The sequence below is a fragment of the Hyposmocoma kahamanoa genome, unplaced genomic scaffold (genome assembly GCF_003589595.1).
Source record: "Hyposmocoma kahamanoa isolate Upper Pololo Valley unplaced genomic scaffold, ASM358959v1 64, whole genome shotgun sequence".
NCBI lineage: Eukaryota > Metazoa > Arthropoda > Insecta > Lepidoptera > Cosmopterigidae > Hyposmocoma > Hyposmocoma kahamanoa.
This window is the reverse complement of record NW_020653852.1, coordinates 13,873,241-13,883,605: the sequence shown is the minus strand read 5'-3', so window position 1 is coordinate 13,883,605 and position 10,365 is coordinate 13,873,241. Positions and strand designations below refer to the sequence as shown.

The window sequence follows — 10,365 nt, the reverse complement described above, 5'->3', positions numbered from 1 at the left end:
AGGTCTTTGCGACTTAAAGCTCTAAGTGACACTGCAACTGTTATAGACTGGCGTGTAGCTTACCATCAGGCGCACGACTGGTTCGTCCCGTCACTAGATATTATAAAAAAAAATACTTTCGCTCTTTCAAATACCTTCATATATAATGCTGTGCATATCTATAACTAAAACGTGCTCTGTAACAGTAAAATGATTTGTTTTTATATTTACGAATCGTACTATGTGTTTAGTTGGTAAGCCATGTTAAATAAATAAATTAATTGGGATGTACGAAAGCAACCTTCCCGCACGACGAACCATGCCTTTCCTGTACGTTAATTGGCAAATCCTTTCACTACGTTGGCAAGCATTATAGTGTATGCCATCTATACGATAACAGAAGAATAAATAAATAGTTCAGAAGAAGTTATGAAATATGTCTAAGAATTCTATTTAGTATTATTTTATACAAAATACTCTGTTATTTCTTTGAGCGATAAATTAAAATATATACAATAAAATTATCATTCGCAGTTTGTAATAACAATTGTTCTTTGTTCATAAACCTGGAATTGTTTTATACGGATTAAACAACGGATTTAAACACTTTAACTTCAGTGACGTGCTCTGAATTCTTTCCTTAGATGTTGGGCAAAAGCCTGTAGGCCTTTATAAAAAGGTGGCAGTGTGGAATATAGTTTTGATTCCGGGAAATCAAATTCATGACCATCTGTCAACTCTACAGCATACGCGTAAGGGATACCTGTTTTGTAAGCGTAGTCAATACTAGATCCAGTAGTCAAATATAATTTTGCTGCAGACTTAACTTCAAACGGTTTTGCACCAGCCTTAACCATTGCTCTCTCTACCTTCGTACCCAAAGAATGTATTTTTTCATAATTCTCAATTTTAGCCGCCTCACTCCAGCCCCATGGGTATAAAATCAATTGTCCGTAACTATGAAGATCCATATACAATTTTATTCTATCGTGGTACTTTTCCAACACCTTACGAACAATTTTGGTCTCTGCTTCGGAGAAAGCCGTTGGGCCAATGTAGGTGCCAAAGTTACAAGGATCTTTTACCGCATTAAGCTCGCCCCACTTGTAGTCAAAATTTCTGTTCCCATCAACTCCATGACATTTGGTATTTTTCGATGTTGACCTCGTTTTCCTCCACATCCGTCTCTGTAAAGGAAACAATTTCGAAAATATATTTGTGTAATAAAAACATTCTAATTTCAACAGGGATTTCTCCGTGCCACCAGTTCTTGATGCAGTCTTTCTTATGATAAAAAAACCCAATCAGACAAGACTACAGAGTACAACAGTCAGTAGTAACTAATCAAAAGGTAGTAATTAAACATATTAATAAAAATGTTTTATTTTTACGTCTACTTTCTTTTTAATTAATAAATTTAATTAAGTAAAAATATCATATAGTTCCAATAAAATATTTTGGAAATCTTTTGTAGCCCAAAACGAAAATTTCTTTGGGACATTATAGTCAATAAGGAACGTAAAATAATAACATTTGTAGTTCAGAATAGGGTGTTTTTTTGCATTAATATTAGACATAACTGGTTGATAACTTTTACCACCCCAGTCAGCTATGAATAATAGGAAGTAATACGCGGAAGTAATAAGTAATACGAAAATATAGTTTCATTTGCAATGTATTTATTAATATTTTAATAAATATTAATCAAACTCGATATTTTGGGCACGACACGGCATCCGCATAATAAGTAAGAAACAATTTGACAAAAGATGTGAGAAATCATTGGATCCCAGGGCGGTCGTATGAGGATGGTTGGTGGAGGTGGCGTAGCGATTTATCTACGATGTGACATTGACTGCGAGATCGTAGCACAGTCGGTAACTAGCGCGGACTCTCCTGAATATCTTTTTTTAGAAGTCACTCTTCACCACACTAGGGCCCTACTGGGAGTTTTTTACAGTCCTCACCTAAGAGTTGACTATTTTGAGCAACTAGAGTCGGTTCTGGCTGATCTACGTACCCGCTACGAACATATTATACTCATGGGTGACTTCAATACCTGCCTTGTTAAGCGTGACTGCCGATCGAGGAAGTTGCTTTCACTCTTCCACTCACTTTTTTTGAATTGCCTCGAGTTGTATCCCACTCACTTTCCGCATAATGGTCAACCTTCCCTTCTTGATCTGATCATCACTTCTTCTCCTGAGCTGGTTGATTCTCATGGACAGTTTAATGCTGCTGCTTTTTCTTCACACGATTTAATTTATGCTTCGTTCAAAATTCGTCCACCTAAGCGCAGACATAAAACCTTAATGCTCCGCAATTATGCTAAAATAGACAAAAATGCCCTTTTCGATGATGTGCTGAATTCTGATTGGGAGCTAGTGTTTGGAGCGGAGGACGTGAATGAAATGGTTCAAGCTTTTAACTCCATTATTTTGACCATCTTTGACAAGCATGCTCCTCTTCAAGTTGTCCGAGTCAAACATTTCCCCGCGCCTTGGCTCACGCCAGATATCAAGGAGGTTATGGAGAGGCGCAACAGAGCACGTATCAGATTGCGGAAGAATCCAACCAAAATCAATAGTGAGTCCTACATCGAGTTACGTAACCGCTGCAACAAGCTCTGTAGGAGCGCCAGGCGTAAGCATATTCACTCCACTATCGAAGGTTGTCCGCATACTAAGATGTGGAAATATTTGAAGTCACTGGGTATCGGTAAAGCTGATCATGTCTTTCCCTTCAATGTCGATCTTAACGCGCTGAACGACTACTTTGCATCTTCCCCAGTATGTTTAGATTCTGTCATAAAATCGCGAACTTTATCTGTCCTGGCCAATGCACCTTGTCTTGCTTCAGCTTCTTTTGATTTTGGAAAGGTTACGACAGCAGATGTGTTGAAAATACTTAAGTCTGTCACCACGAAGGCTGTTGGTAATGACGGTTTGAGTCTTGACATGATCACTCTAATACAGGACCTAGTAGCTCCTATCCTAGCTCATATCCTTAATTTTTCCCTTTCCAGTGGTGTGTTTCCCGCTGTATGGAAACAAGCCCATGTAATTCCTCTCCCTAAAAAATCAAATCCTTCTTCTTTCTCCCATTACCGCCCTATCTCCATACTTCCTGTATTGTCCAAAATCCTTGAGCACTATGTCCATAATCGACTCACTAACCACCTCCTACGTTACGATATTTTCAACCATCTGCAGTCTGGTTTTCGAGCGGGCCATAGCACAGTTTCTGCTCTGGTGAAAATCACTGACGACATTCGTCTTAATATAGAAAATAAAAAAGTTACTGTCCTCACTTTATTGGATTTTAGCAGTGCCTTCAGTACTGTTGATTTTAATTTGCTTCTTGCTGTGCTTAGAACTTTAAATCTACCTCCCTTAGCCGAATCCTGGTTTCGTTCGTATTTATTTGATCGTTCCCAGCTCGTAAAGACCGGTGACATGCACTCGGACTGGTGTAGCCTTACGGCTGGCGTTCCGCAGGGTGGGGTTTTATCACCTATACTTTTTTCGGTCTTTATCGGTGGAATTACATCATCACTCACGTCTTCTTTCCATCTCTATGCCGATGACCTTCAAATCTATACTGCAGCCCGTCTTGAAGATGTAGTTACTGCTATCGGCACATTGAATTCCGACCTACAAAAGGTTTCGGTATAGGCTAAGAACTACGGACTTCTTTTAAATGCACAAAAGTCCCAAGCCATAATTATTGGCAGTCGCCATTCCATCTCCAAGTTTGAGTCTATGGTGATGCCCAATTTAGTTCTGAATGACACTATTATTCCTTTTTCCACTTCAGTTAAAAATTTGGGCATCATAATGGATCAGACACTTTCTTGGTCGGAGCATGTCGCCGATGTAAGTCGTAAAATCTTTGCATCACTTCATTCCCTCAAGCGGATGCAGTACTTTCTTCCTCTGTCTACCAAATTTATGCTAATACGCACTCTTCTTTTTCCTATTCTGGACTATGGTGACGTCTCCTATCTTGATCTTTCGGAGGACCTTCTTAATAAATTGGAGCGGCTGCAAAATCAATGTATCAGATTTGTGTTTGGATTAAAAAAGTACGACCACATTTCCAAGTTTAGAGATGAGTTGAAGTTGTTGCCTATTCGTTTACGTAGAAATGCTCACATTTTATGCTTCCTCTATAAAATCCTGTTCCATCCCACTTCACCTAGCTATCTACGTGAGCGTTTTCAATACCGTCAGGCTATGGGTGACCGCCTGCGTTCTGGCACCAATTTGTCCCTCGTCCTTCCACAACACAGTTCCCAAAAATATTCGAACTCGTTCACAGTAAATGCTGCCCGTATGTGGAACCTTCTCCCGGTCGAGGTCAGACAGTCGCCTTCGGTTCGGGTTTTCAAGGGTGCTCTTTTGAAGTTTTGGGATTGTTCAGACTCCACATGTTAGAGCTTTTGAAATATTTATTTACTTTTGATATATTTATTTATAGTTTTATTTTGTACATTCAATTTATTATAGACTTTGTATGTATTAATGTATCAACATTACTTAATATATATATATTCGTATGTACATTTGATTTATTAAATTTATCTGTGTATTTATTGAGTATAGTATATTTCATTTCTTTACTTATCTATTTTTAGTGCCACCCCAAAAACCAACTTTCCTCTCAGATTTTCAAAGGTTAGTTGGAAGAAATCTCTTTATGGGATAAGCTCGCCTTTGTACACAAATATTTAAATTGTTTCTGAAAATTTGTAAGTTACTTTGTGGTACAATAAAGTGTTTAAATAAATAAATAAAATCAAACATACTTGCGTGCGAGAAAATTCATAACCATCGGGGTTAACAACCGGTAGTATATAATAGTCAATGTTATGTAGATCAGCAGCATTAGATGGCTTTACGAGCTGGTGAATAAAATACAAAGCTGTAGCAGGAGCAACCCATTCTCTAGCATGAATACCTGAAAATACAATTAGTTAATAAGAAGAGACAGCAATGGTTTCCAAATTAAACATTCTACTTGAACCTTGGGACCCATTTAGACGGCCTACTACTGGACACATAGGTTTTAGGCCCCTGTCAGGGACACAAAGTGCTGGATGTAAAATAGAAAGACATTTATTAAAACAATGTAAAGAACTTGTCAATATGGGGTTGAAGTTAAACAAAGATGTAAGCGGATACGTACTTAATTAATACTTTTCAATTGCAAAGGATTCTTCGGTACTATTTATTACCTGCATCAATAAATATGATGGGATTTTTTGCCTTAGGATTTTCAGAAATTTTTACCAACTCCATCTGCCTTCCTTCGAAAGATTTTCCCAAATTTTCCACTTTTATTAACTTAGGGTTCTGCTTTGCTAATTTGTTGTACATTTTTTGTATCTGTAGTAAATTTTTTTAAGAAAATCGTTTAATATGAAAAGTTTTAGCCTTTTTTTGTTCTTAATTTATTTGTGGCAACAAGTGGTCACAGATAAAATAGTAGTTATTTACATATTGAGTCAACAGCATATCAACCTATACACTTTTATTCGAATATCGCCTTTAACGAGCAATGTGTCACTTGTTGTGCAGCCTGTACCTCATAAATCGTTGGCCTCAACTTATGAAAATATCATCGTCATTATTTCAGGCGAAAGACGTCCACTGACGATAGACCTCCCATAAAGAACGCCACAACAACCGGTCTTGTGCTGCTTGCATCCAACGGATTCCCGCAACCATCACCAGGTCATCGGTCCACTTTGTGGACGGTCTGCCCACATTGCGTTTTCAGGTACGCGGTCGCCACTCGAGAACTATTTGGCCTTATATGCTGTGTTCTGTGAGCAATGTGCCCCGTGCACTGCCACCTATATTTTGTCATTCTTTGGGCTATGTCGGTTACTATAGCTCTCTTGCGGATATACAAATATAATGAATAATCTTAGTACAGAGTAAGTACTAAAAAACCTACCTCAAAAGTGCGTGGAATTACATCTAAGTATTTGCCAAGTTTTATAGAAATCGGTGCACGAAACCGGATTCAACCCCTAGTTTTTCACCCTCAGAAATAGAATATTTTTTTCAAATTTAAATGGGTCCACTACTGAGGTTCTTTCCAATAAAAAATAATCATCAAAATCGCTTCACAAATGAATTATAGCGTAACAAAAATTCAAAAAAATACAATCGAATTGAGAACCTCCTCCTTTTTTGAAGTCGGTTAAAAGTAACAACATCTGCACCTTCAGACGTGTTATGTAGAGTCATTAAAAATTTTATGGAATCTCTCTATCTCCTTCCTCTCCCGCTCCTGTTATACACAAACTTTTCCCATGATTACTCCGTGGCTGGTGGCGTTCGAGATATTCCAAAAAATATGACTAGCGAAAAAGTCCACGTTACCATAACGACGTTAAAGCGTTGCAAAGAAGCGCCACTTAGTTATCAAATCTATAATACGATTGTCGGCACAGTTGACACCAAATACTCACAGCTTTATACGAGTGATAAGTGAAAACTGGGTCACTGGATTTTAATGTAACTGGTCCTATTTTTTCGTCCAAAAACCTAGAGAACATAGTTTAAATTATTAAATACTTCAACCATAAGGTTAAACAATTACTCGTGTAAATAGGTATTCGTCATAATCATTTGGAAAACATTTGTCTACCGAAATGGAAAGAAGAAAAAGGCTTAAGAAATTAAACTATTTTGCGATAATAAATAATTGTGTGTCGTGTTTTTTTTTTTCAAGCAAACCAACATTTCCAAAACAAAAAAAAAACCAATAACGCGAGTTAGATCAGAGAAATAGTTTCATTTCCTAAGAACTCGATAAGAAAAACGCTTTCACACTTCTAAAATTTGTTCTCTACGCACTCATTGCAAACTAGAAGTTAAATGGCTTGCTTGTTTAATGGGTTGAATTTGAGTCCTACGTGTGAAATAGAAGGCAATGGTAGCTCTTTCCGAATTATAAATTTTGTCCTTTGTAGCCACGAGTAAATGGGCAAAGTTTTATAATTGACATAATTAGGTTATGTCTGTACCATATTCATCATAAATCAATTACCTGCCATAGTTCCTTACTTTAATATGAATTTTCAAGTTATGCTCCTGCGCAAAGTTATTAATAAACTTTAACTTATGTGGTGGCACAAGAACCTCCATTGCTTTTGATACTCCGTCACTGTGTTTTAATATGTCTAATTGTGAATCCACATCGTTTAAATCCTGGAGCAACTTGAATTGTTTCTCATTTATCGGTGTGAGTTGTATAAGTGTATCGCTGCAAAATCGCTTTTTCTATTATCATTGATTCATAAAAAAAGTGGTTTTAGTTATGCACACAAATTAATTCATCATCATCAATTCATCTTCCCGCCTGACAAAATATAGGCACGCATTCATTTTCAACTTCTCCGTATTATCTATAATTATAATAAAGTATTCTTTGATAAAGACGTGCCCTTGGTATAACAAAACATGTCAAAAGTGCTTTTATCACAAGAAAGTCGTAAAATTAATCGAACTACATGATACAAATCAACACATGAACACTAAACCAACTTATGGATCTGTTCTGTTTTTATTTAATTTTTTGTTTCTTTTTTTTTCACAAAATTCGTTTTTTTTCGAATTTTATTTTTTGTTTCTTTACTTTTTTTACAACTTTCGGAGTGCGTAGTATTAGTAAATAAATAACGCAGTTTACAAAATAACAGAAAATGATAGTATCACCGCTAATCTAGCTAAATTATATGAAATATGCAGCGCGCATGTCAAGTACTTTGAACGCTTTCGCCAATGTGACTCCGCGTAACTGTAGTATAGATTTCATTCACATTCATAGTCTAGAGAGTAACAATTTTAACATTATTTATGTTTAATGAAGAATTTTTTCTTCATTAAACTGTTATTACCGTGGCTACATTAGAAGATTAAACCATTACAAAATAATGCTACAGAAAAAAAAAACAGAAAATATATTGCTGTCACTTAGAAAAAAGTTAAACACTGTTTAGTTAAATAAACTAAGCAGTGTTTAACTTTTTTTGAATAAAGGGATGTTTAGTTGTTTTTTATTAGTAAAGCTGTTAAAAAAAAGAGTATCGTACAATCAAAAGCACTTAAAGCTTGATACTTTAAACTTTAGACAGTTCTATCGGTAGCAGCTGTTAAATTTAAATCGCAAGTTAACATGCTCTTGACCCTGCACTAGTATTAAAAATAATGATGAATTATTTTGAGCAATGATTCCTATTATATTTTTTTCAATTAATTTCAATTTACACATTTGACCAACAATTTTTTTCTTTTTATGCAAATGAAATACAAAAAAATTTTGGATACTTGTCAAAAACGACTCTAATGATTACTTCTCATAAGGCTGATTACGTCTGCGAAATTTGCGATTGCAATTAATGTTGCATAAAACAGCGACGACACCTGTAAATACACAATTATTAAGTCATTATTAACTAACGATTTTATTTATTTGGAGTATTTGCTATTTCATATATTACACAGGCTATTTCCAGGTCTGCGGTTTGACCCATCAAACTCTCGAGATTTCTAAAATATTACTTGCATAAATAATTTGGAAACATATTTTTAGACAAATTCCAGACAAACGAGAATAGGTTTCAGTAAGTAAATAAAAAAGAAGGTCAAAGTGAGCTTACTTTAGTTGCAGTAGCGCTCCTTGTGAAAGAGTTCGCCCAAGAAAGTACTGCCACTTTACCTATTTCTGCCGTCAAGCAGTAATGTGAGCAATACTGCGTTCCGATTTTAAAGGTTAAGGGTGCTGGTGAAATTCCAGGCACATGAGACTTTAACTCATGTCTCAGGGTGATGGGCGCAGTTGCTGCGTGCAAAGCTCAGACCTTTGCGATTTAAAGCTCTGAGTGGCACTGCAACTGTTATGGACAAGCATGTTGCTTACCAACAGGCGCACGACTTGTTCGTCCCATCACTTCGTATCAGAAATAAATCGTGAAGAATGGAGGACGCTACATGAACAAGAGCGTGGGTCTTCAATAGGATGATGATGACACACGAAACTCAAAACGTGCTTTCAGGCCAAAAGCACCACAAATCATTTTTTTATAATATGAAGCGAATATGAAATGAATTTCACCAGCACCCTTACCCTTCAAAGCCGGAACACAGTAAAGTTGACATTACTACTTGGCGGCAGAAATGGGTAAGGTGGCAGTACTTCCCTGGACGAACTCTTTCACAAGGAGCTGTACTGCTACTAATTACATATGCATATTAACATACATAACCTTACCTAACGTAACATCACTATAAAGCTCGCCTTATCATAACTAACGTAATCGACTTTTTTAGCGAATTTTAGTTATCAATTAATATCTGGGAGCAGTGAAACGAGAACTACAACCCCCTCTAATCGGCTTTTTAATATCTCATTTAGTTTCAGTTTTATTATTAAGAAAAATCAGTGTCACATTTTTAGGTGACAATAAAACTTCAATTAAATTTGTATTGAATTGATATTCAATTATTTTTTGTGAAATTACTCCACTAGTTTGCTATAATTATTAATACAAAGATTGAACACTTAAAAAAAAAATCCTTCAATCCGGCCGGATTTGAACCGATGTCTTCTAGCACACTGTACCAGACGCTATGCAAACTAAGCCACGGAACGAACCAGTGGACCTCACGAATTTTCCTATGTGCTTGTTGTCAGATCTTTGTATTTGGTTAGCAAACTAGTGGAGTAATTTCACAGAAAATAATTGAATATCAATACAATACAAATTTAATTACAATTAATATCTCATCGACAATCGACATCTCTAAACAGGACTGGTGGCTGTAAAGTTACCCAACTGGTTGACGAATTGCTTTCATAGACTTCTCTTAGATGGCTAAAAAGTCGTTGAAAACCAAATACAAAGCTCCGAAAAACAAACAATAATTGAAATGTCTTATTCCATTTGTTTTTTTACCACTGGCAACTACTGGGATATTTTAAATTCCATTTGTCGCCAGTGGCAACAATAGATTTTTTTATCCCATTTGTCACCACCTGGTAACATATAGGATTTTCTTTTCCCTGAACGATTGAGATTTTTTCATCCCGTTTGTCACCACCTGGTAACATATAGGATTTTCTTTTCCCTGAACGATTGAGATTTTTTCATCCCGTTTGTCACCACCTGGTAACATATGGGATTTTATTTCCCATACAAGGTGACAAGTGGGAATAAGCGAAACTCGTGAGGTCCGCTGGTTCGTTCCGTGGCTTAGTTGGCATAGCGTCTGCCACGGTTTGCTAGAAGACGTCGGATCGGATCCAGCCGAATCGAAGGAAATTTTTTGAAGTGTTCGATCTTTGTATTAATAATTATAATAGAACTTGAGG

General features: G+C 36.4%; 1 protein-coding gene across 1 annotated transcript; it reads right to left on the bottom strand.

The window, feature by feature from the left end:
• Window positions 1–59: 59 nt before the first annotated feature.
• Window positions 60–7,261, bottom strand: LOC113230749 (carboxypeptidase B-like). Its single transcript, XM_026464828.1, has 5 exons — window positions 7,042–7,261; window positions 6,461–6,536; window positions 5,216–5,366; window positions 4,787–4,938; window positions 60–1,166 (listed from the first exon to the last, which is right to left on the bottom strand). Exons 1-5 carry the CDS (start codon window positions 7,137–7,139, stop codon window positions 594–596), a joined length of 1,050 nt encoding a protein of 349 aa, XP_026320613.1. The 5' UTR covers window positions 7,140–7,261; the 3' UTR covers window positions 60–593.
• Between the last annotated feature and the right edge of the window lie 3,104 nt (window positions 7,262–10,365).

What these genes read in the sequence shown, in the direction of transcription:
- LOC113230749 (XM_026464828.1), bottom strand. Translation starts at nt 7,139, where the DNA reads ATGGAGGTTCTTGTGCCACCACATAAGTTAAAGTTTATTAATAACTTT. An exon ending in AAAGTAAGGAACTATGGCAG is followed by an intron (nt 6,537 to 7,041) that starts GTAATTGATTTA and finishes TATGTTCTCTAG; the next exon opens with GTTTTTGGACGAAAAAATAG. An exon ending in ATGAATTTTCTCGCACGCAA is followed by an intron (nt 1,167 to 4,786) that starts GTATGTTTGATT and finishes TTTCCTTTACAG; the next exon opens with AGACGGATGTGGAGGAAAAC.